The sequence below is a fragment of the Podarcis raffonei genome, chromosome 14, assembly GCF_027172205.1.
Source record: "Podarcis raffonei isolate rPodRaf1 chromosome 14, rPodRaf1.pri, whole genome shotgun sequence".
NCBI classification, from domain to species: Eukaryota; Metazoa; Chordata; class Lepidosauria; order Squamata; family Lacertidae; genus Podarcis; species Podarcis raffonei.
In genome coordinates, this window is record NC_070615.1 from 35,667,272 (window position 1) to 35,692,881 (window position 25,610).

Consider the following 25,610-nt stretch of genomic DNA (forward strand, 5'->3'; position numbering starts at 1 on the left):
TACAGTGTGGTGTTGTTTGTTTCCTCGCAACCTATGGTGAAGATTCAGGTAGGTAGCCAGCCGTGTTGGTCTGACACAGTCGAAATAAATAAAAAAATAAGAAAATGGTCCCGTAGTACCTTAGAGACCAACTAAGTTTGTTCTGGGTATAAGCTTTCATGTGCATGCACACTTCTTCAGATACCTTTTCTTATCAACCTCACAAAGAAACTTGCACAGGTACAGGTATCTAAAGAAGTGTGCATGCACATGAAAGCTTATACCCAGAACAAACTTAGTTGGTCTCTAAGGTGCTACTGAACAATTTTCTTTAATGTTTTCAACTTAGGTTGAAATAATAATAATAAAAAAGACTGGCTGACGGAAGGGGTGAAAAACCTCTGCTATAATGTTAGCAGGTTGTTTTTGCAGAGAATGCAAGAGTTACTACTGTATTTGATATTACCTTGAACGCAAAATGTACAGACTTGGACTGAGCCTTTATCTTATTTTTTACTGTTTATATGTGCTTTTGTTTTCAAGACTCGGTTTGCCACTTCTTTCTCCCCCCTCCCTTTTAAATTGAGTGTTCAGCGTTGCATGGGCAATTCACAGAAAAGATTTATCTGTAGAATGTGCTGAGGTCAGGCCTGCTGGTAACACAAAAAACAAACTTCCTTAGCCGAGGAATCTGCAAAGGTCTTTCAGCAGCTGCCCTGGAAACCAGCTGCCCTTCCTGAGGCTGTAAAATGGGGGCGAGGTGCAGGCGGGGAGGTGGATTCCCCCCCCCAAAGGTGACAGTTTAACTTTTTTTTTTCCTCTCTTGCTGCAGCAGCAGCAGTTTTTTTTGGAAGCTTTGCTTTTTGGTAAATGGATATCTAGGTTAGGAATGTGAGCCTGTCTCCCTGGCATCTTGGCTGGGGGTTTAATATTTAATTGAAGGGAAGGAAACAGAAATGACCAGGCAAGGCTATACCTGCTGTTGCTCCAAAGCAGTGGCTGAAACTTAGAACTCTCTCTACTTTGCCTATTGAGGGGTGGAAGCCGCTCAGTGGTGCAATGCACACAAACACTGGTGTATACCTGTGACTTTAAACCAGCTTTTGCCAACCTGGTGCCCTCCAGATATTTGGACTACAACTCCCACCAACCTCAGCCACTTAGTTCCCCTTTACTGCTCAATGGAGGGGACCAAGAAACAGTCACCCATGCCTTCGTCAAATGAAAGCTGAGCTACTGCGTTCCTCCCTCTGTGGGGCTGCCCTTGAGTGTGGGATTGCAAACAGATGAATGTATTGATTAGAGCAGGCATCCCCAACCTTCGGTCCTCCAGATGTTTTGGACTACAATTCCCATCATCCCTGACCACTGGTCCTGTTAGCTAGGGATCATAGGAGTTGTAGGCCGAGGGCCGCAGGTTGGGGATGCCTGGATTAGAGTATTGAACTGGAACTAGGGAAACCTACCTCAGCCTTCTGATTTGGGGCTAGTATCTCGGCCCTCCAGATGTTTTGAGACTACAATTCCCATCATCCCTGACCACTGGTCCTGTTAGCTAGGGATCATAGGAGTTGTAGGCCGAGGGCCGCAGGTTGGGGATGCCTGGATTAGAGTATTGAACTGGAACTAGGGAAACCTACCTCAGCCTTCTGATTTGGGGCTAGTATCTCGGCCCTCCAGATGTTTTGAGACCACAATTCCCATCATCCCTGACCACTGGTCCTGCTAGCTAGGGATCGTTGGAGTTGTAGGCCAAGAACATCTGGAGGGCTGAGGTTGAGGAAGCCTGGAACCTGTCCTATCCCTCAGGGTGGTCATGAGGGAAAAACAGAGAGAACCTTTACCATAAGTTCTGTGAAAGAAAGGGTTGATATAAGACTAACATCTAAAAAAACCAGGAGCATTGACAAGAGCTATCGGTTTTGAACTGGCTTTGCGGGGGGACGGGGGCTATGGTTAAGCAAGCCTGGCAGAGGGTTTCAGTTCTTTAAAAAATACTTTAATGTTACTGTGTTAAGGGGACTGTGATCAGTTTTCACACTTCAGCTCAAGGCTTCAGGATCATATGCTGAAAATCTAGAGAGAAATACAATTCTGGAGTGATCCTCTGTTTACCTGTCTCATGTGTGCCTTTGGCATTTAAGCGAGTGTCATGAAAGCTTGCAAAATCTTGCTGCTAAGCACATGGTGTCTCCTTTGCTAACCTTTCTTGATACAGAACTTTGCAGTGTTTTTGAAAAAGCTCCTCTGAACTTGATATGGGTGTGTATTTATTTGTTTTCCCCTGGTGTGCAAATTTAATAGTCAGAGAGTCAAGATGACCTTCAGGAGTAATTTGCCTGCTTTTGCATTCTCTTTGGAGTAGAAGGGAATAAGCGGTATTCTCCCAGAGATTATTCTGACGTCTGTTCACCAAAAATAACTGCCTTAAAAAAAAAAAGGTGTTGTAACACAAAGGGATATGTGTAACCTGGATTTCTTGCTTGCTTGTTGAAAGGGTCTGTCCTTAATGGCTCGAAAAACAATACACTCTGAAGGCTTTTGTTTTTATTTACTAGAGCGTTGTACCCAACGTTGTTCAGGAATTCTAAGAAACAATAAAAGCAGTGCAGTTTTGAAATGTTCTGTTGGTGATCTTGATTAAAATGGGCATCTAGTTGTATCCAAACATAGATGAAAACCTGCTCCTTGATCTCAAGACCCATTGCGCAAAAATTTGGATAAGATGTCTTAAGAGGTGTCCAGCTACACAGTGAACAAACAGCCTTCCAAAATATATAGTAGATTTAGTTCATGTCTATCCACCTGTCCTTCTGCTGTGGAACTCAAGGCACTGTTACATTGGGGGTTCCCAGGCTGTGTCTCCCAGCCACTGACCAGATCAGATCCACTTAGCCTGAGTAGATTAGCCGCATCACATGTCTTCTGGATCCTGCCCTGGGACCACTCCTAATGGCAGGACACAGATCGCAAATATTTCAGTTACCTGCCTCATTTATCTGGTTTAACGCTCTCACATCTGAATCCAGCCTCGTGGTCTGTTTTGATCCAAACAAACCATGTGTGGTAAGCCAGGAACAAACCTTGGTCACACCTCGTGGCTTGTTCATAGTGGAATGTAGACAAATGGTAGGGCTGGCTATAGATATGTCTGTTTACGTTTGTGTTTTAAAATGGGAGAAGAAATATTCTGTGACTCTGAAAACCCAAGGCCTTGTACTGTTAATGATGTTACAAGCCTGGTTGGCAGTGGTGCTTAGTGACCAAGTTCTGAGAGGAGAGGGAGATAGGTGATTGCTTTGAGAATGTTAGGTGGGGCCTGGATCAGGTCAATGCATTCTAATTGGTCTGGGTGATGGCATACTCTGATTGGCTGGAGGTTCTTGTCAGTTGGGATTTAACTGTCAGTTGGGAGAAAGACAGTTGAGGAGTTAGAGGGAAAGGAAGGTCTGGTTCTCAGCTGGCCCCCACCTGCCTGTAGTCTTATATACAACCAGCTCAAGGGGTGGCCCCGCTTGTCACCTTCCTCCTCAGTCCGAGGGTTGCCCTTGTAGAACTCAGCAAGGAGGAAGAGGATGGGAACAAAACTAGAATTAGTTGGCTCTGCCAGTCCATGCCTCTGGCTCCCCCTACTGTTGGGCTCCCTGCCTTCCACCCTACCAGTCCCAACAGGCGCCACCCATCACTTACATTAAGCCAAACAATGGCTTTGCTCCCGGTAGTTGGGGAGGAGCGCAGTGGCCAAAATTTTCTCCCTGTGCACCAGTGCACTTCCTCGTTCATGCTAAGCCATAGTTGGGCTTTGTGTTGTGTGCAGGTGAGGCCATTGTAATAGGAGAGTTCATGAAGAAGTATACAACAGAAAGAGTGCATGTGTACCTTCAGTGAAGGAGGTATGTTAAGACCCTCTTTCACAAAATGGCTTACTCCATTCAGTACTCCACCCATCTCTTTTCGTTCCCGCTCCAGGAACATAGGAAGCTGCCCAATACTGAGTCAGATCATTGGTCTGTCTAGCTCAGTATTGACAACACTGACTGGCAGCGGTTCTCCAGAGCTTCAGCAGGAGCCTCTTCCGACCCCACATGGAGACGCCAGGGATTGAACCTGGAGCCTTCTGCATTCAAAGCAGTTGTTTTACCACTGAGAGAGAGCCCTTCCTCCAGAAAATGCTTTCTGCTGAAAGAAAACCTAGTTGTGATTTGGAGTTGTCATGAGATCTCTCTCCTTCTCTCTGTTCTTACTTTGCTTTTTCTCCTCTTCTCTGCAACAGGCAAATGAAGTGACAGACAGTGCATACATGGGCTCAGAGAGCACCTATAGCGAGTGTGAGACTTTCACGGATGAAGATACCAGCACCCTGGTGCATCACGAGATGCATGATGAAGTAGAAACGGATAGCGCGATCGATTCCACTGTGCACTCGGAGTTCACGGACCCCATCGAGGAGCCTGAGAACGGGTAGGTGCTTTATCTTGGTGATGGGTAGGACAGCAGGAGCCTCTCTGGGAACTTAAAGCAGAGATTTGGAAGCTTAGTTTCTTGGCAGACCAGCCTTAGGAAGCACAAAACAAAGGGGTAAGTGGCCATTTCTCCCCTCTGCAAAATGTAAGGGCTTCATTCATGCATCACAGTAAGCCATAAAACCATGGTTTACTGTGTAAGAGCCAATCACACCTGTTTCTCTTCTCTCTCTACCAATGCTAGGAAGAAACAGCCCACTATCCTTGGCTTCGCGGTTGTGTACATTGCACTGATTGTGGTTGGGTTTGCTCCACACCAGCCGCAGTGCTAAAACCTATGTTTATTCTTTGCTAAAGGATCATGAAAACCTTTTAAAACTTCCAGCCACAGTGATGTGTGTGAGTTCTGCATCTGGCACAGAGAGCCAGGACAATGTTTTACCATGGCATGTGAACTGGTCCATCTGATCAGCAGCCCATCAAGCTTAGCAATCTGTTTCCCGCAGTGGCTAACCAGAAGCCGGCCGTTGTCTCCCAGCGTTGCTTCTTAGCATCTGATATTCAGGGCACGCCCGATTCTGGAGGCAGCACAGCCATTGTAACTTGTTGGTAGCCATTAATAGCCTTATCCTCCCTGGATGTGTCTAATCCCCTTTCTAAAGCTATCTAAGCCACTTGCCATCATCACACCTTCATGGCAACAAGTTCCCATGCATGCGGAAGAAGTACTTCCGTTATTCTGTCTGTTTTTGCCATTGGTCGTGGACCCACAGGTGGCTGCAGGCTGATAGGCTTCTCATCCCTGGTTTATGGAATTTGCATTTATTTCATTTAAACATTTGTATCAGGTGTCTTTTCTAGATCAGCTCCGCCCAAGGTGGCAAACGGAAAACGAATCTAGGCACTATCACTATGTTGAGATACAATTCAGGCAGTATAAAAACAGTTTTGAGAGCCACAACAGAGAAGTAGCGTGAACAATTATAACACTTTCTTAAATGTGGCCTTCCCTCATGTCCCCAACAATCTAACTAGGACCTAGGAGAGCAGGGTTCAAATGTCCCAAGATCCTTGGAAGATAAAGGTGGTATATAAATGCAATAAGTAAGTAAATTTTAAGGGCAGGCCAACTGCTCATGGCCTCAGGCACTGGTCTTAAAGCACAGGCAAAAATGAGGGCTGTGGGTTTCTGGAAGAAATTTCCCTTCTTTCCTGGGGAATGAAGACAGTGGTGTTAGGACTAAAGGACTAGAAAGGTGAATGGGGGCTCAAACTGGCAACTAGCTGTGTTGCATAGGAACCAGCTCCTGGGGGCCAAGGGGTCTTCGGGGCCCCCCAGTAAAATATCGGGAAAGGAAAAAGGAAACAGGGCCCCCCAAAGTTGATGGGCCTTGGCCTTCAAATGGTGTGTGTGCACCATGTCCTGTGATTGATTATGAGGGGCGGGGCTTACCTTCCCCCCAGTATTTTATTCAAGTTAGCACCCCTACTGTGTTGTCCTGCAAGGTTTGTCTTGTGCAGAGCAAAGTCGAAGTTTGGGGGAAGTGCATGCTAATTTCCACCCCTGAGGTTGGGGATATTTTGTGTGTTTTTGAAAAGGCAGTCATACAGTCATGCTGGTACCCCCCCCTTTTTTTTTAAACTTGACCTGTTCAGTGAAAGAAAAAAGTGCATTCATATATCCACCTGCCACCTTCTCTCAAAAGTGTCCAGAGTGTGATTCAACCTGATCATAGCAATCATTTGTCCTGATAAGGCTGGCACAGGGAGGAACCTTCTTGGTGAAGTCAGACCACTGGCCTTCTTGGGCCCAGAATGTCTACGCTGTCAGGAATTGTACCGATGATTTCCTACAAAGTCTGCGCCCAAGCCCTGGCTGGGGTTTTGGCTGGCAGTGATTCTCCAGGTTCTCTGGCAGGAGCTGACTGAGGCTGTGACTTAACTATAGCCCTGTCCGACTAGTTGGGCATAAGCCACCATATGTATCCATGAGAAGGGAAGACTCTTCAGGTTTTCCATTTTGGGTATCAGGGTGTTCTTGTTTTTTAAGTTGACTTGGGACTTAAGCTGTGCCTTTGCACTAGTGTAGGGTTAGGCAAAGCTTCTTTTCCCCACCCCCCAAAAAACCCTGTTCACTTTCTACTTGGAGCACCTGAAGGAGGACTTCCCATATGCCCACAAGGAGCTGGAGAAGGTTCTGATTGTGATCCGGGGCTGAAAGAGTGTTTTTCCTGCTGGAGGCCCTGCAGATTAAGAGGGGGAACTGGGATTAGCCTCCTGCCGCTTTCTTTGCTGAAATGAGCTGGGCTCAGTGGTTGCTAACCCTCAGTCCGTAATCAGCTTCTGAGCTGCGAGGCCACCAAGGGCCTTTTTTTCCCCTGGAGAGAATTAGCAAGCATGCCAGCTTGCGTTCGCCTTGCCCGGCCTCCTGGGAGTATGGCTCAGTGCATTGGACTCTCCTGCCTGTAGGTACAAATGCCTTTCTTTGAGGCGGGTGGGTGGGATATTTGTCTTTTTAAAAGTGGAGTTGCTGTGTTTGACCAGGATAGTGGCGGTTCTGTGTGTGTAGCTTTCGAGTGCTTTCTTTATAAGCAATGGAGACGCAAGGTCAAGCGGCCAGCAAATTAACATCACCGTTGCTTTTTACAAAGCAAGGTGGAAAATGCCATTCCTGCAAGTCTTATAAAGAGTTATGTGTGGGATTAATAGATGTGCTAGGGTGGAAAAGAAGTTGAAGCTAAAACTTGAATGCAGGGGGGGGGCAGCATCATATTCTCCTGGGTAGGCATTGTACTGCTCAGCCAAGAATGGTATGTCCTAGGAGGAGGGTTTTTTTGATCCCTGATACATACATACATACATACATACATACATACATACATACATAGAATGAGCCTGGACACCCTCCATTTGCTGCAAGAAGCCAGTGGTATGACGACTAGAAGGAAAAAGAATGGGTGGTGATTTTTCGTTTTTTATTATTATTATTACCATCATCAATCATTACAGGAACAGATTCCTTTCAAGCCTTTCATTTCCATATTTTGCATTCCAGTGCTTAACAAAGCAAGTCCATCTCGCGACCAGATGGCTCTTCCACAGTCTGCCTTCTCTCCCTTGGATGGAGCGGCACAGTTTATCCATTTCTGCCAGCTCCAGACATTTTAATAACCATTCCCATTCAGCTGAAATTGGTTGACATTTCCATTTTCCAGCCCACACTTATTTTTGCTGCCATCCACATGATCCTAACTGATCTATGGGAATGTTGCTCTCAGTCAAAATGGCAGGAATGATTATGATGATGGCTTCTCACGAGAGCCCAGGGCAATTGTCAGTGCAGCAGCATACAATAATAATAGACAATTTTTTATAATAGTGTGTCTTAATTATTTAGAGCTGCCTTGGAATGTCCCCCCCCCCCACTTTTTAGTGTGGACAAACTAAATTATTTTTTTAAAACAACAACAACCCAAAACTTGATGGACACTCTGTGCCATCTATTTCTAATATGCTAGTGGTCATTCCTAGAGTATGACTATATACCTGTTGATAAAAATGCTCCCCTTTCTATGTTACAAACTATAGTTCATCCAGATGGGCACTTCCTTATTTTGTTGACAAGGATCTGAAATATGACATTGGATATAGTAAATATATATGGTCCAAATTTGAACTCTCCTAGAATGTGTTCCCTGAATATTTGAGCTGTTTGACTGATATGACATATGAAGAGAAGCAGAAATTGGGCCTTTTGCATAACTGGCCTTGCCTTGATCTTGACAGGGATTTGCCTCCCATAAGATTGGCTTGACCACTTCTCTCTCGCTCTTCCCCTCCCTCCCTCCCTCCCTCCCTCCCTCCCTCCCTCACTGGGGCTTACTAGATTTTAATATCTACTTTCCTCCAATATTTCCTTCCTGCACTGGGGTCTTGATCCCCTCTTCCTTATTTCTGTTTTGCTGGTGGTCAGAAGATCTTCTCCTTGTTGACGTCCAGAGATTTGACTCCCATCTTGCTGCCTTCTGCTCATGCACTTCCCTTGTTTTTAGTGCGTTAGGGATCTTTACCAAAATAGGGACACATTCCTCTCCCTTTCCAGAAGCTTACTTACCATGGCCAGTACTTTTGAGCCATCAAAAATGCCTAGCTAAACAGGAATGTTTCAAAATTTCTTCTGAAAGTCAGTAATGAGGGAGGGCACTCCACAGATGGGGAACCACCGCTAAAAGGGCCCTGTCACAGGTGAACACCAGCTGAGCAGCAACTGGAAGTGACACTACCAACAGAGTGGTACCACTGCTGCCAGAGGAGAGGTCACCAGTTCCTTGTGTAGTGTATTTATTTTTACTCTCTTCCTCAAATATCAAAATTAAACCCAAGTTGTGAGCCCAGTTTAGATGACCGATTTTACTGATTTTACTTATTTCTTTTGAAGATTGCTTCCCAGAATTTTGTAATCTTTTCATAACACTAGCATGCAGTTACACACCCAGACCCCCACAGATACACACAAACCTTAAAACACAATGGAACAAATCCCAAAAGTAGCATAATTGTATATTATCCTTGGGCAGTGCTTATAGCTTTTTCATCATGTGTACTTTGTTTTGGAGTACTTCAAGCTGAATCTCTGTATTGCCTTTGCTTTTGGGAATTTTTCATCAGCAGTGAGGAACACAGCCTCACTCCTCCTGTTTCCTGGATGATAGCACGACTGTTAACACAAAATGCGCACACACTTTTACATCCCTAGAATTGCTGATAACTCTGGGTTTCCTGTTTTTGAATTAAGGAAGGACCAGTGTCACGAATTCTCATCCACACAGAGGTGCAGGGGTTTGGTGCTTTTTTTAAAAAGCCACTTCTTACTCTGATTTAGAAATTATATTTGAAGAGCCTTTCCAAGTCTTTAAAGTTCTTCAGTCCTGAAAGACCTGCAGCTCACCTAAAGATTCAACCTAATTTACCTTGCAAAGTGGGTGGCCCTTAGGCCCACTCTCCAGTCAGGGAAGTGAGGCTGCAGGACCACGTCCCAAGGCCTGTCCAGTGACAACTCAGCTAGGTTAAAATGGCAAACGAGGACTCGCTTCTGTGACTCTGTCTGCTAGGCTGTGCACCCATGTACAAATGGCGTGCTTTTTGTTACGGAATGCTGGTATCTGTGAAATAAGCCTGGCGTCTGTGCCTTTGACAAGTTACACTGCTCAAAAGCATGTTCCTGGGCCCTTAATAGGATTATGCAGTCCTAAATGCCGCAACACTTTAATATGTGGGTTGGCTGTACAGCTGAAAATATTTTACCATTGATTCAGCCGCCTCTTAGATTGGTTGCCTGCCATACAGCCACTGCCTTATTGTATGCACTTTCTACAAAGGACATAAGTTTTGCTTGGCCCAGATATATTTGCGTTGTGCTTGGGCATTCACAGCACCTTCTGCAACGCTGGGTCTGTGCAGATTTGCAGCCTTGGGTGTATGCATGCAAGCTCTGCCATGTGTCACATGCCTTGGCCTTGTGCGAATGCACAGCTTGAGTGGTGTACAGGACAGAGCAGTGATTGGTTTGGTCACCAAACTAAAACAAGGAAGAGGGGAGGATTGCATCCAATGTAAGAGTCCTGCTGCATCAGGCCAAAGGTCCATTGAATCCAGCATTGTTCCCATAATAGCCAGCCAGATGCCATTCTGCCATCTGCAGAAGACTGCCATGCAGGCCCCTGGCTCTCCCTGCATTTCGCACTCTGCTGGCTGAGGCTGATGGGACTATGAGTCCAATGCAGCTGGAAGCCACCAAGTTCATAAAAGCTCCCTTTTAGCTTGCAGCAATCACCGCTGCTCCTGTTAACCAAGTCAGCCCAAAATATTTATCTACTAGCAGACCCCTAAGAAAGCATAAAATCAACACCGTTGCTTTGATCAGTTCAGTCTGCCGCCTTGGTTCAAAATGATGTGCAACCGTATCCAAACACTGACAGAAACCTGTTCTTTGATCTCGGGGATCATCATGCAAAATTTGATTATGATATCTTAAGAGGTGCTGAAGTGCGTAGTGAATGAATGAACTAACAACTTTCCAAAATATATAGTAATGTAAAGGTAAAGGGACCCCTGACAATTAGGTTCAGTCGTGGCCGACATGTGGCCAAAAGGGAGGGGGTGTCACCCAGAGAAACCGATTGCCAAGGGATTAAAGGTAAAGGTAAAGGGGACCCCTGACCATTAGGTCCAGTTGCGGACAACTCTGGGGTTGCGGCGCTCATCTCGCTTTATCGGTCGAGGGAGCCGGCGTACAGCTTCCGGGTCATGTGGCCAGCATAACTAAGCCGCTTCTGGTGAACCAGAGCAGCACAAGGAAACACCGTTTACCTTCCCGCGGGAGTGGTACCTATTTATCTACTTGCACTTTGATGTGCTTTTGAACTGCTAGGTTGGCAGGAGCAGGGACCGAGCAACGGGAGCTCACTCCGTCGCGGGGATTCGAACCGCTGACCTTCTGATCAGCAAGTCCTAGGCTCTGTGGTAAACCACAGCGCCACCCACGTCCCTTGCCAAGGGATTAGGGATAGAAAAATGGAAGGATTTCTATGCCATCGGGTATAACTGTGGGATTCACTGCTGCAGGAAGTCATGGTGATGGCCATGTACAGACTTTGGTGGCTTTAAATAATGGGAAGCCAATTTGTAGATGATACAGGTCAAGAATAGGGAGCCTCAGGCTTGGATCCTGAATGCCATTGTGGTGAAGCCACATGATAAATGTAATAATACATAAATGATTACATAATGACTGATAAATGTCATAAATAATAATATTGCGGTCCTTTGGCAGCAAAAAAATGCAGGCAGCAGTTTTGAGCATGACTCCATCAATGCTGCTCTCTGCAGGGGTATGGCCGTCATTTGTTGGAAGTGGTGGGTGTGGTGAACTCCTTGATTCCTTCTCTTGAGATACTGACTTCCCTTTCCACCAACAGATCTCACCCTCATGACCTTCCTTTGACCTCGGACATTAACAATCACTCCATCGTCACCGTAATTAGCGGGGAGGAGCACTTTGAGGACTACGGGGAAGGGAATGAGGTGGATCTCTTCTCAGACAGCTTGTGCAACGGAGAAAGTGGCTTCAGCAGTTCATCCTTCCTCTCTCCCAGGTAAGATGGCCAGAACCTGTGTCTCATGTTGCTGCATTTTGAGCGTTTCTCAACTGGCTGGTGCCTGTCTCTAAGCTTCTTCCGTAGCCTATCTTCAGCACCAGCACCACTGGTTGTGGTGTCGAAAATAACTGTTGCAGATAACTCTGGTTATATGTCTTTGAGCCAGCCGCTAAACCAACCTTTCCCAATATGGTGCCCTCAATAAAGTTGGACTACAACTCCTGCCAGCCCTAGCCAGCATGCTACGCAAGTTGAAGCTGATGGGAGTTGTAGTCCAGCAACATCTGGAGGGCACAAGTTGGCAAAGGCTGCAGTAAATATTGGCCGGAGGGAAATCTATTAGAGCTGTGCAGTTAGCAGTATTGGTGAACAGTCATGAGATTGCTCCAGCACACGGCTTCCAGTTCTGCTCTGCTTTAAGGGAGGCAGGCCCCACGACAGCAGGAGATCATTGGTGAAGGAAAAACAAGGATGATTAAGTGTAATTATCCTTGCAAATCCCACCCCCCCAGGGACAGGGGGAATGGGCTTTACTCGCAGTTCATCTTGGTATCTGGCTCTCGCTCTGGCAAGGAAAGCACTTTGCCTGTCGAAAACCCTCCAAAGCTGCCATTAAGAAGCAGAGGTTCTCCTGTTAGAGTTTAATTGAACTAAAGTACAGGCGCATGCTAGAAGAGATGAGATCACAAATTCCAGAGCCAACCCAACTGCAAGGACTTTAAAGTTTGAACTTGAGATAAGACTTCATTCGGTGCAAAAGACAGGGGGAGGGGAGCCTACAGTTTCTTTATTTAAAGTTTTCTTCTCTACATTTATGATTCGGCAACCCTCCTCTGAACATCAGTTCAAATTATATTTGTACAAGCAAGGATGGAAGAAATTGGATTATAAATACGGAATATAACATCAAACGAAACTGTGAGTGTAAAAAAAGCAAAAAGGGAGGAAAGCTCTATTTTGCAAAAGGTTTATGATGGAAACTTAGAGCTGATTCTTCCCCATTCTTTATTGTTTAAAGTGAACTGAATAACGCTAAGAGGACTTGGAATTTAATTTAATTGGAAGTATAATTGCTCATATATCTTCAGTTGGAAGGAAGGATGAAAGGAGTCTGTGAACTGCCAAGGAACTGATAAGGTTTTTATTGAGTCATCTACAGCTTGACAGATCACTCTTCTTCCCAGGCTGAGAGGGAAAATGGTGACAACAGGTTATTGGGACAGAGTGACTTTTGCAGCTGTTGTTAAAGTTACAAAACAGTGAAGCACGGGACAGGGTGAGGGAGAAATTTCTGGAACAACAATGGGATATCAGCTCCGTCCAAGGCATGATGGATAACAACAACAACTGGGGGAAAGAAAGACATAACATCTTACGAGGACAGGAAGAAACACCGTGGACAGAATAATTGCCACACACAGGAAGAACAAGAATAAAGCTTGAGTTCCTCACTTGTAGTTTTATAAATCATTTAATGTGTCAACACGAATAGAAGTTATTAATACTGCAGCTGTTGTATAAGGGATTATTATTATGACCAGAATGTAATTGAAATTAATAAGATTTTGGAACGCAGAAATAATGCAAATAATCAATCCATCAAATCCAGCATGCAGGGGCCTACTTCATCTAAATTATATCATTCAATATTTGAACAATTGGTATTAATAATTGTATTATAAATTGGTATTGTTATAATGGGGCTATTATTAGACTGTAATTGAAGACTAATAAAAATTTTTTGCTCCCGCACACACATCCTGATCACAGCTCCACAAGCACTTGGGCGTACTTTCAGCAGCGGCACACTAGCATATCAAACGTGGGTCAAGTGGCGGATGGGAAGGTCTGGTTGTTTCAGCACGTTCCCAGCACTGCCTGGTCGCGCTGTCTCCACATTCTCAGAACTCCCCACCCAGCTGGGGTTAGCTTGGCTATTGGGTACTTCTACCAAACAGGTTTTTGCTGGTATCAAGTTGGCTTGTTTATCAGCCTGATACTCTGAAGCCGTCAGGGCACACCTTGCCACAGTCTTCTCCCCTCTGTGTGCTGAATGTGCAGGGGAATAGCTGTGAGCCAATAACACACAGGCAGCAGGAAGAAAGTGACTGTGCTACATAGCAAGCTGCACCATCCCAAGTTAGATCGTTGGTCCATCTGGCTCAATCTTGTCTGTACTTACTGGCTCTGCAAGTTTTTGGAGAGAACTCTTGCCCTGTTCTACCTGGAGTTTTAAGCTGACAGCATCTACACGAAAAGCAGAGGTGCTCTCCTTCTGCAAACATAGGAAGGTGCGTTCAGCTGAGTCAGACCATTGATCCATCTTGCTTGGTATTGTCTACACTGACTCGCTGCAGATTTCCAGAGTTTCAGAGAAGGGTCCTTCCCAGCCTGACCTTATGCATGGAAAGCAGATGCTCTACCACTGAGCTGTGACAAAAAGCCCTGTGCACCACAAATCCTGCTTCTCTCACCTCTACAGATCCATATAAATGTCTCCTAATAAGCAGGGAGAAAATGATTTGTGTGAGAGAGTGATACTTTCTTCGGCTGCACGAAATAGCTATGGAAGATGATGGGTGTCACATACCTTCTCTGATCCCTTCTGAGCAGAATAAAGCACCTTTCTCCTGCCTTTGCCATGCAGTCCATAGAGATGCCTTCATTTTAGGGCATTTCTCCCATATCTGTGCAGATGTTTCTCTACCTGGATTACATGTGCCTGCGGCACACTGGCCTGTGCTCTTGGCATGCAATAGGTTGCCAGGTGTGCTAGCAAACCACCCAGCAGCTTAGTGCAAACGTATCTTCACTCCATGCAAGGAAATGAGAGCTTTGATGGGATCTAAGTAAGGCCATGTGCAGATTGACCATGCATTGGTGCCAAATAAACCTGCTGGGAAACGAGGCAAGCAGGAGGAGCCAGTTTGTCATAGGAACAGAGGAAGCTGCCTTATCAGACCACCGGTTGGCAGCAGCTCTCCTGCATTTCAAGCAAGCGTCTCTCCTAGTCTCTAGCTTGCAGATGCAACCTGGGAATGAACCTGAGGCTATCTGGTCCTAAGGCTGTTTGCCAAAGGGGGTGCCCCTGAAAGATGCTGAGCTGGACTCTGGCTACCGGCTGCTAACAGCTTGTGTAGTTGTTGACAGGATGCTTGGCGCTGGCTAGTCCTGCTGAGTGAGCAGGAGAAAATAGGGAGAGTTGCACAAATGGGTTGAAGGGCTTCCTGTTGTCAGTGGTCCAGCAGGAGCAGGGATTTCCTATGGGGATGTGAACAGGAAGATGCATCTTACTCCTCTCCTAGCTCAGAAGCTGCCATCTTGTCCCAGCAAGCAAGTCTACTGCATGCAAATATGTCCTCTACTCTCTGCACTCCTGAGGTTGTTATACTTAAGGATGGATGGATCTGTCAGTTGACTTCTCTCTGCTTCTCATTTTTTCCAACCTTGAATTCAGTTCTCTTCATTTCTGCAGCAATTTGTGTGTTGTTGTTGTTTTTTTAAAAAAACCCTTCATTTAAATCCCAAGTGGAAATACAAAAAAAATCAGGAAAAAACAGGAGGGGTGGCTTAGCGACCACAGAATGCTTGTTTATTGTAGGATGGGGGAGAGAGCAAGTGGAGAGGTGGACTCCGGAACAGCCACCCTCCATGCTGCAACACAATGGTGGTGTCGCTTGAGAATGACTTGAACATCTTTCTATGCTGAACAGAGTGCTTCTTCTATTTGCGGTTTGGTTTTGCTCTCTTCTCCCAGTCTTCCCCGCAGTGCTGCCCTTACTTAAGCAAAAGCAACAGCTTTTGGTGATGTAGTGGTTAAGAGCGGTAGACTCGTAATCTGGTGAACCGGGTTCGCGTCTCCGCTCCTCCACATGCAGCTGCTGGGTGACCTTGGGCTAGTCACACTTCTCTGAAGTCTCTCAGCCCCACTCATCTCACAGAGTGTTTGTTGTGGGGAAGGAAGGGAAAGGAGAATGTTAGCCGCTTTGAGACTCCTTCGGGTAGTGATAAAACGGGATATCAAATCCAAACTCTTCTTCTGTAGCATTTACAAAGAGAGGAACATTTTGCTTTGCAACTTGTGCAGAGGTGGTTCTTGAGTCCAGATTTCCAGAGCAGGGTGTTTCTGCAGTTAACAAGTTTCAAGCTTTTCCTGCTCTCAAGGAAGGAGCATTGCATTCCAAATCGTGTGGAGCGAAATGGAAAGTGTTGTATCAGTTAGCACCAGAGCTTGTTCTTCTCTAGGAATGATTCTTCATTGTGCTTTTTTCCTCCGCCTTGCAAGCTTCAGCTCCTGCTAGGCCGCAGTGTTCAAAAATTATTTTTTTTTTAAAAAGTGAATGGCTTCTTTGGGGGTAGGAAGGGGATCAATTGTGGGAGTTTGTTGCACATTTTAGAAGAACTTCATCTGAAATCAGTAGCTTGGTATAAGAATGCTGTTATGCATACAGTGCCAAAGCTTTTTGACTGCACACCAAGAAGTGTGAAGCTCCTGTAGTTTGCAATGGCTTCAGTTCTGGCACCATAGGGCAGCATGTTCGGGCATCTGCCACAGACCCACATATTCCTGCAGGGGTCCTTCTGACAAGAGCCCCCTGGACCAGCTGCAGTAAAGGATGCACATTCACTGAGGGGGCACAAAGAGGGGCCCTCCAAACCCCGGGACTTATGCTGCTTGGCTTGTTGCTTCTTTCCATCCGAATAGATGCTCGCAGCCTCCTCTTGAGATGTAAGTTGCTCAGCAAAACAGTAGGAACTGAGCCAAGTCATTTACTGTCTTTCCAGGTGTTTGTAAATTTAACCTTGTTTCTACCAGCTCACACCTCTATGTGTCTATGTTTGTGTTTGCGCGTGTGTGTGTGTGTATTTAAATTAAACCTCTCCTTTGTGGTTTTCACTATTAACCTTATCTCCGATTTAAACCTTGTGGCTTCCAGAAGTTTATTTCACCTGCCTCTCTCAAACATATTTTAAATCCTTACTGCAATTTTTTTTTAGCTGTCACAGTATGAAAAATGGCTGCCACAGATCACTACATGTGTAAATGTTGGCACAGATCACATGCAACTACGTTGGCTTGGGGAGAGTTCCAAGGGTCACACAGAATAGCCTGGAGAGCTATATTTGGCTCCTGGGTTTGACGTTCCCATCCAGTATCCTATATAGTGTGGATGGGATCCGGCTCTCCTGATAATGACCTTTGCAAAGGCTTCTAGCAAGACAGATGAGCATCAGTTGGGACACTCTATTGCAGGCATTCCCAAACTGCAGTTCACAGACCACCAGTGGTCTGCAAGCTTCATTTAGGTGGCTCACGGCGTGTTGTCTATGGATTTGTGGTTGAAGATGAGAGAAGGCACATATACCACATTAAATATCCATATTGATTTAGAATGGTATTTTTCTTGATGCTTTTTTAATTGGGAAAAAATACCAACTGAGCACACGCACACCCTTTTCCTCAACCCAAAGGCACAGTTCAGATGTAAAGTCCATGCACAAGCACTGAAGTGGGGAGAGACTGAAAGTTGTTAAAATCGATAAGAAGGAAAATGTGGATCCAACCATATGTTAGGGAATGCTGCAGTTTGTCCTGTAGGGTCTTTGTTTGTGTGCTGGATGAGTGGCCACCAGTTCATGGAATTCAAATTATAATACAGTGAAATTCATATTAAAAGAAAGAAAAGAAGCAGTAATAATACAATTAAAAATCATGCACAGTGCATTACAGTTTCTGCAACAGGCAGAAAAATCATGAAGTGGTCTTCTAAGACGCTCAGCAAATCTTCAAGTGATTTGTGGGGTGAAGTGGCAGTTTGTTGGAAAGAGGCAGCAAATCATTATCTCCTTGAAATGGCATTAACTACCCCACGCCTTTCTTCTACAAAACACCACCTGCCTCCAAAATTGGCTACTCGAGAGCATCCGTCTTCTTCTCTTTCAACTTCTGGAAGCCACAGGTGGAATCGAGGGGCTCTGCCTGAATGTTCTCCTTTTTTACAAGAATGACACACTTGTGATTTTTCTAGCACCAACCCACTTGCGGCGAAACTGCACAGCATTATCACTGATGAGGCGTTTGAGTTTTACTGTACCCAGTGCCACAAACAAATCAACCGCCTCGAGGACCTGTCTGCTCGCCTAAATGATCTTGAAATGAATAGGTAACTCGTTTGGGGCATGAGACACTCTTCTTTTTAAAGTTGCATGATTTATATGTTCTTGGGAAAGTAGGACTCGCATGGTTTGCTAAGCATGGGTGCTCGCTTTTTTCCTTCCTTTCTTTTTTAACAAATCACGTCTGCAGTACGTACAGAGGAAGGGCCCTGAACTGCTGTTGTCTATTGTCGAAGGCTGAACCGTGAATCAGGAAGTCTCCAGTTCGAATCTAGCCTCTGCCAATCTGCCTACCAGGCAGCTTTAAGTGATATTTGGCCCCTGTTATTGAAACCATTTGATATTTGGGGCGCTTACGCTGCAGGATGGGCCTGTTTCCTTCAAGGTTTGCCAAATTGGTTGGTTGGTTTATTTCACAAGATTTATTTTATACACCACTCGATTGTAATAAAATTAAACCCCAGAGCTTATCTACAAAAATAACAAATTTAAAACTGCTAAGTGTGATGATGGAGCAGTTTGCCTGCCAAAGTGTATTATTCCGTTGTGGTTTTCCCCACCCTCACCCACATCCTCTTAGTAATATCAAGTCTACCATTTTCTTGCATAAGATAGGAACATAGGGTTGTGGCCCCCCCCAAGTCATACTCAAGAGTGGACCCACTGCAATAGATCCAAGTTAGTTTTGTCCATTAATTTCAATGGATCGACTCTTAAGTAGAGCTTGGCATTGGAGACAAGCCATAGGAAGTTGCCTTATACTGAGTCCGGCTGTTGACCCCTTTATGTCAGTTCTGGTCTGGGTCTGTCCAGGATTTCAGGTAGGGGTCCCTGCCAGCCCTATCAGGAGATGCCAGAGATTGAACCCAGGACCTTCTGCATGCAAAGCAGCTTCCCTGTCACTGAGCCACAGCCCTTCCCCATCACCTTCTTCACTGCCTGTGTGTATATCTTCAGGGAGTAAGGCTGTTTCTCAATAGCAGTCTTGATCACTGGCTGCTGATAATGCACATCAGTGACTGTGCAACTTGCACTCAGTTGACTGCCCTTAAAAAAAATGTTAGGAGATGGAGGTGTTTGTTAGCGCTGCATGTGAAAACACCCTATCTCTAGCCCTTCAAAACCAGGAAGAACACTGCCAGTGAGAATCCTCCTTTTTGCATTTTCTCTGCTCTGCAATTAATCTCCTTTGCATGATCTAATTTGTGTGTCTGAAGCAAATGTGGCGTTTCTGGATTCCTCCTTGGTGCCTTTGTGATCTATGCTGGCCTAAGGAGAACGGGGCGTGGGGAATGGCAGCAGCTAGCAAAAGAGGTGGGGGGCTTCAAGCAAGACAACGCAATGGTGGTTCTAGAAAGCAGGTTGAGAATTGTAGATGAATATGTTGGGCTGGATTGGTAAATGGAGACCGTAGCGATCGCTGCAAGCCATGAGGCAGCTGTCACCAATCTAGCCCCCTCCACCTGCTTTGGATAGCAGCTCTCATCAGCCTCAGTCAGCACAGATGTTGGCAAATGTTGGGATAAGCCATGGCAGAAGGCATGGAGTTGGGTATGGCAGATGGGTGGAGGCAATGAGGCAAATAAGAGAGGAACATGAGAGGCCTTGCTGCCGTGCAATCCTATGCAGCTCTACTCAATAAGTAAGCTTAATTGAGTACGTGTGCAGGTTTGTAGTCTTGTCAATTGATCTACTGCATTTACTCGAATCTAATGTGCCATTGAATCTAGTGCGCACCCTAATGTTCACGATGTAATTTGGCCAAAAAAGGGGCGCTTTACATTTGAGTTAATGTGGTATTTAGCTCAGTATTGTCCGCACAATGACTGACAGTAGTTTTTCAGGCAGGGCTCTTCCCCAGTCCTTATTTGGAGATGCTGGGGGTTGAACCTGTGACCTTCTGCATGCAAAGCAGGTGTCCTGCCACTCAGATACCAGCCCCTTCCAGCCTGAAGGAAATGATTGCATTAGATCGGTGTGCCGAGATCAAAGGCTTATGACAGCATTGCAAACATTGTGAATGGAGATGTCATGTATTCCGAGAACCCCCTTTTCATACTGCTTCATAGATTTCCAGCAATTATATTATGCTGAATGTCCAACATCCCTAACTCCTTCTGGTGGATGTTCACAAGGGGAAGTCACAGAAGGCATGGTTTGGGGAAGAGATGGTGTGACAGTGGAGGCTGCTATATCAGGGCAAGTGGAGCACTGGCCCTCTAACCTCAGCCTACCCTCAGCCAGCCCCCACCTGCCCACTCCGACACATTGCCAGTCTAAGGAATGGCACAGCCAATCAGCTTCCTTCTCCTTAGGCTCCGGGTTGCCCCTTGTAGCACTCAGCAGGGAGGAGGAGGGCGACAAAAGTTGGCTTTGACTCTAGTTCTGGCTGTGCCTGTCATTGGCTCTGGCTCCACCTACTGTTGGTCCCTCCCCCTGTCTTCCGCCTTACCAGTTCAAGTGGGCAGCAGCCACCTCTGAACATGGCAAGGACATCTTGGTGCCATGTGCCACTGCCAACAGGGACCTGCGGCCACTGCTGGCTGCGTGTGCCTGTATGACATGCCTACTGCTAAAGTATGTTCAAATCCATGTTGCCGTTTTTACACGCAGATGCCTCCCCTTTCTCTCCACTGGAACTTAGGTTGTAAATGCCAAGAAGAGGCTGACCTTTGTTTGCATGTTTCTCTGTACAGCACTGCATGCATTAAGGGTGCTATATATAGAATCTCAGCATTGAAAAGGACCTCCAATACCTTTTAGTGACTCTCTGTTGATGCAAGAAGCCCACTCCTACAGCTTCTCTGATAGGCGGCTGCCCAGCTTAAAAACCTATCGCAACGGTCAATCCATACCTCTCTGTGTGTTTGCATATATTATGTTCTGCTCTTAAGGACCAGCCCTACCATTAGGCAAAGTGAAGCAGTCACCTCAGGTGGTGGATGCTGGCAGGTGGGTGGCGGCAGCAGCAGCAGCACCTTCAGCCATTCCTGCTGAGCCTCCTGGGCATTCTCCTCTGGTGGAGGTCAGAGCTATGTGTGCTAGAGACTTGTTATGCACCCCCTAAACTAGCCTGCTGCCTTCATGTGTGGTGGAGGACACAATCCCTTTCCCAGTGTTGAAGCAAGATTAAAGTCCCAGTCCAGGCCACACTTGCGCCAAACATTTAAAGTCCCTGAATAAGTCTGGCCCAACCCATAGCCGCGGACATGCCTTGGACCTGGTGTTTACCTCTATGGATGTTGGTGATCTGACACTAAGTAAAAGCGAAACGAAAGAAGTGCCATGGTCCGCCCCCGCCACTTAATGGATCCAAATGGTTTCCAGAGAGTGGTAGGGGATGCTTTATCCCATGTTGATGGCCTTTCAGCTGATTCCCTGGTGGCCCGCTGGAATGTGGAGTTAACCAGGGCTATTGACTGTTTGGCTCCGAAGCGCCCTCTCCGATTGCATGGAGCCCGGACAGCCCCGTGGTTTTCCACGGATCTGAGGGCAATGAAACAATCGTTGAGACGGCTAGAGCGCCGGTGGCGGACAACTCATTCCGAATCTGACCGGACACAGGTTAGAGCTCAATGTCGAGCCTACCAAGTGGCGATAGCGACGGCGAAGAAGAATTTCTTCACCGCCTCTATTGCATCTGCAGAAAACAGCAGCAGGAGACTTTTTCAGGTGGTTCACAATTTAGCGGAACCACCTGCAACATTGGGGCCCAGTACGGGCCACATGTTCTCCTGCAATGATTTTGCAAAGTTTTTTGCAGATAAAATCGCTCAGATTCGGGAAGAAGTAGACTCCACCGTGGGAGCAGGGCCGGGGCGGGAGAGTGCTAGAGTTCTGTCTAGTCAAGTTGAGTGGGATCAATTCCAATCTGTTACCTCCGAGGATGTGGACAGGCTGCTTGGACGAGTGAAACCAACCACCTGTCTCCTGGATCCTTGCCCATCCTGGCTTATAAAAGCTAGCCGGGAAGGACTGGGCGATGGGCTTCGTGGGGTGGTGAATGCTTCCCTCCGTGAGGGAGCCTTCCCAGACCCACTGAAAGAGGCGGTTATTAAACCGCTTCTTAAAAAACCATCTTTAGATGCGGCCACGATGGCCAACTATCGCCCAGTCTCAAATCTTCCATTCTTGGGCAAGGTGATTGAGCGGGCGGTTGCCGAACAACTCCAGGCACGCCTGGAAGAAGCGGACCATTTGGATCCCTTCCAGTCGGGATTCAGGCCTCATCATGGGACTGAAACTGCCTTGGTCGCACTGGTTGATGATCTCCGGCGGGCTAGGGACAAAGGTGAGAGCTGTTTCCTAGTTCTGCTGGATCTCTCAGCGGCGTTTGATACCATCGACCATAACATCCTTCTGGACCGTCTTGAGGGGCTGGGAGCTGGGGGCACTGTCATACAGTGGTTCCGCTCCTTCCTCCTGGGCCGTGTTCAGAAAGTGGTGGTGGGGGATGAGTGTTCAGACCCGTGGACTCTCACTTGTGGGGTGCCTCAGGGTTCTGTCCTCTCCCCCATGCTTTTCAACATTTACATGCAGCCGCTGGGAGAGATCATCAGGAGGTTTGGCCTGGGTGTTCATCAGTATGCGGATGATACCCAGCTCTACCTCTCTTTTAAATCAGAACCAGTGAGGGCGGTGAAGGTCCTGTGTGAGTGTCTGGAGGCGGTTGGAGGATGGATGGCGGCTAACAGATTGAGGTTGAATCCTGACAAGACAGAAGTACTGTTTTTGGGGGACAGGAGGCGGGCAGGTGTGGAGGATTCCCTGGTCCTGAATGGGGTAACTGTGCCCCTGAAGGACCAGGTGCGCAGCCTGGGAGTCATTTTGGACTCACAGCTGTCCATGGAGGCACAGGTCAAATCTGTGTCCAGGGCAGCTGTTTACCAGCTCCATCTGGTACGTAGGCTGAGACCCTATCTGCCTGCGGACTGTCTCGCCAGAGTGGTGCATGCTCTGGTTATCTCCCGCTTGGACTACTGCAATGCACTCTACGTGGGGCTACCTTTGAAGGTGACTCGGAAACTACAACTAATCCAGAATGCGGCAGCTAGACTGGTGACTGGGGGCGGCTGCCGAGACCATATAACACCGGTCTTGAAAGACCTACATTGGCTCCCAGTACGTTTCCGAGCACAATTCAAAGTGTTGGTGCTGACCTTTAAAGCCCTAAACGGCCTCGGTCCAGTATACCTGAAGGAGCGTCTCCACCCCCATCATTCTGCCCGGACGCTGAGGTCCAGCGCCGAGGGCCTTCTGGCGGTTCCCTCATTGCGAGAAGCAAAGCTACAGGGAACCAGGCAGAGGGCCTTCTCGGTAGTGGCGCCCGCCCCGTGGAACGCCCTTCCAGCAGATGTCAAAGCGATAAACAACTACCTGACATTCAGAAGACATCTTAAGGCAGCCCTGTTCAGGGAAGTTTTTAACGTGTGATATTTTACTGTGTTTTTGGTTTCTATGGAAGCCGCCCAGAGTGGCTGGGGAGGCCCAGCCAGATGGGCGGGGTATAAATAATAAATTATTATTATTATTATTATTATTATTATTATTATTATTATTATTATTATTATTATTATAAGCACTATGCTGCCATGTTAACAGCCATGGCTTATCCCAAAGCATTCTGGGACATGTCATTTGTTATGGGTTCTGAGAGTTGTTAGGAGACCCTTTCTTCCTCTCACAGAGCTACAGTTCCCCAAGTGCTTTAACAATCAATTCACCTTTCCCAATGAACTCTGAGAGAAGCACTGGCTGTTAATGTGGCACCATAGTGCTTTAAATGCATGGTGCAGATGTGACCCCGGTCAGATTCTGCTCTTGGAATTGTGGGAGATGGGGGACAGATGCCCTCTTGTCCTTTGCCTCAGTGGATAAAAATATTTTGGGCAAGCTGTTGCTCCTAAGTGTTATATATCTTAGCAGTTAAAACGTAGTCCCTGAAACAGATATACACACCTCTAGAGGTCAGAAAAGGTGATGCCACGATTTGGGCTAGAAACCTTTTTCCTAGGGGTGACCTTTAAGAGTTCTCTCAGCCCCACTACTTACTAGGTTTGGGTTCTCCTCTCTCTGCTTCTTGTCGTGTTTCCAGTCATCCTTCCGGCCCCTTCTCCTCTTTCTCTGACAGAAGCTCCTGCTTAGAAAGATGGCCAAGGCACGTCCAGCCTTGTTTCATAGTGGGGCTTTTTCAGGTGTGTGCATTTGGCTTCACCTCTGTGTGCCACAGACCTTTTCTGTGGTGCGCCTGTTTGAGGTACGTTGCTTGGCACTCCCTGCACCTTGCTATCGGGGGTTCAGATGCCCGCTTGGCTGACAGGTGGGTTTAAATCCAGCAGAAGCCGAAAGTCCCACCACACTCAAGTTCTATTCTTAGCCTCGGGATCTGTTTTCAGGACTGGCCAGTGAACGGACGCGGGGGGAAGAGGAGCGGTGGACGCTCCAGGCACCGCAGAGGGCCCGTTTTGTTCCGTTCCGATGTTGCGGCACTGCTAAAAACGTCTGCGAAAAGATGTTGCCTCTGGCTGGGTTTAGATTTGGGGCGGGATGGGGTGGGACATGCGGTGCATGGCCTGGGTGTGCTGTGTTGTGCATTTGTGCCGTGAATTGTAAAGGATATGCCCCTGCCGCTCTGTCTTCGCTTGCTTCCTGTTTCGCTTGTTGCTCTTGGGTGTCAGTTTTCCTGACTTAGTTTTCCTGTTGTTCATTCCGCAGTCCAAATAAGAGGCTCTCAAGCAAGAAGGTAGCCAGGTATGCTCTGATGTTCCTTTTACTCTCCCTGCGCTTGCTCTCAAAGCCCACTCGACAGCTTCCTTGCATGGGTCCCCCCCCATCTGGTGGGGGTCACTCTTTCTCCTTCCACCTTCTCTTTTTAGTGACTGCATGAGGGCAGTTTCTTTCCTTGTTTTTTAAAAAAGTACATCTCCTGAGCAATTACATCTTTCGGCGTTGCATGCTAGAAGTGCATGTTGGTGGTCTTTGTTTGGTATGTTTTCTCCTTGTCCCAGAGGGAATTGATGAAGGTACTCCTGGAGGCTCTATTTATATTTTGCTTGGATTTGAGGAGTCTTGCAGTTTGGGAGGCTTGCCATTTTTTTACTCGTCTGCGGGGGGCTGGTGGAGAAGGGGGACACAGCAAACCCGCATTTCCACACTGGGTACAGAGGAGGGGGCTTCTCTCCTCCCTGTAGCCTGTTTGGTTTCTCTGCTGGGTGCTCAGGAGGGCCGGATTGCTTGACCTGTCCTCCATCTGCCCTACTCACCAGCTGACATGCTGCTCCTTGTTACCAGTCTAGCACTTAAATTTGGAAGGCTACCTTGTCTCAGGGGTAAAAGCTGTAAGGCTTCTGCCCAGCATCCCTTGGGAGACTGCTTTCTCCACGTGGGGCTCTCCTGTTAAAGTATCTCAGACATCCACCAGGACGCACTTTGTCTTAATGATTATTCTCTACACATTGGTTGCAATAAGAACAAAGTGTGAGAAAGGGCATTCTTAGGGCTACTTTCTGCTCTCGTTCGCTCTCTTCCCCCAACCCAGCATTATGGAATAGCATCCTGCTGCTGATTTGCCAAAATTCAACCAGAGCATGTGGATACCCATCTGTTGGTCCGCCCTTCAGGACTCAAGATTAAACTATGAAAGTTGCACAAGGGGTGGGTGTTCTTCACTGGATTAGGTGTTGCTTTCGCTGCAATTTTGGGTCTGGGAAAAGGGGTTAGCTTTAATCAGAGTAACCCACTGAAATTAATGGACATGATGAACTTAGTTCCTTTATTTTCAATAGGTCTACTCTGACTAAAACTTAGGTGGATACATCTAAGCAGCTAAAACACCAACAACTCCCTCCTGCAAAGTAGGTGACACAGACACACACACACAGTCCTCCATCTGTTT

The 25,610-nt window shown here is 46.8% G+C and overlaps 1 protein-coding gene across 8 annotated transcripts in view; it reads left to right on the forward strand.

Annotated features, from left to right (window-relative positions):
* Nucleotides 1-25,610, forward strand: part of RAB11FIP3 (RAB11 family interacting protein 3) — a 90,844-nt gene that overhangs the window by 54,318 nt on the left and 10,916 nt on the right. For 4 of the 8 annotated variants that reach the window (XM_053365605.1, XM_053365603.1, XM_053365604.1 and 1 more), the window contains 4 exons: nucleotides 4,253-4,440; nucleotides 11,420-11,596; nucleotides 17,629-17,763; nucleotides 24,431-24,466. In XM_053365605.1, coding sequence (XP_053221580.1) covers nucleotides 4,253-4,440; nucleotides 11,420-11,596; nucleotides 17,629-17,763; nucleotides 24,431-24,466 — 536 coding nt within the window. The remainder of the gene's footprint in view (nucleotides 1-4,252; nucleotides 4,441-11,419; nucleotides 11,597-17,628; nucleotides 17,764-24,430; nucleotides 24,467-25,610) is intronic. The other 4 variants (XM_053365607.1, XM_053365608.1, XM_053365606.1 and 1 more) reach the window with 3 other exon arrangements.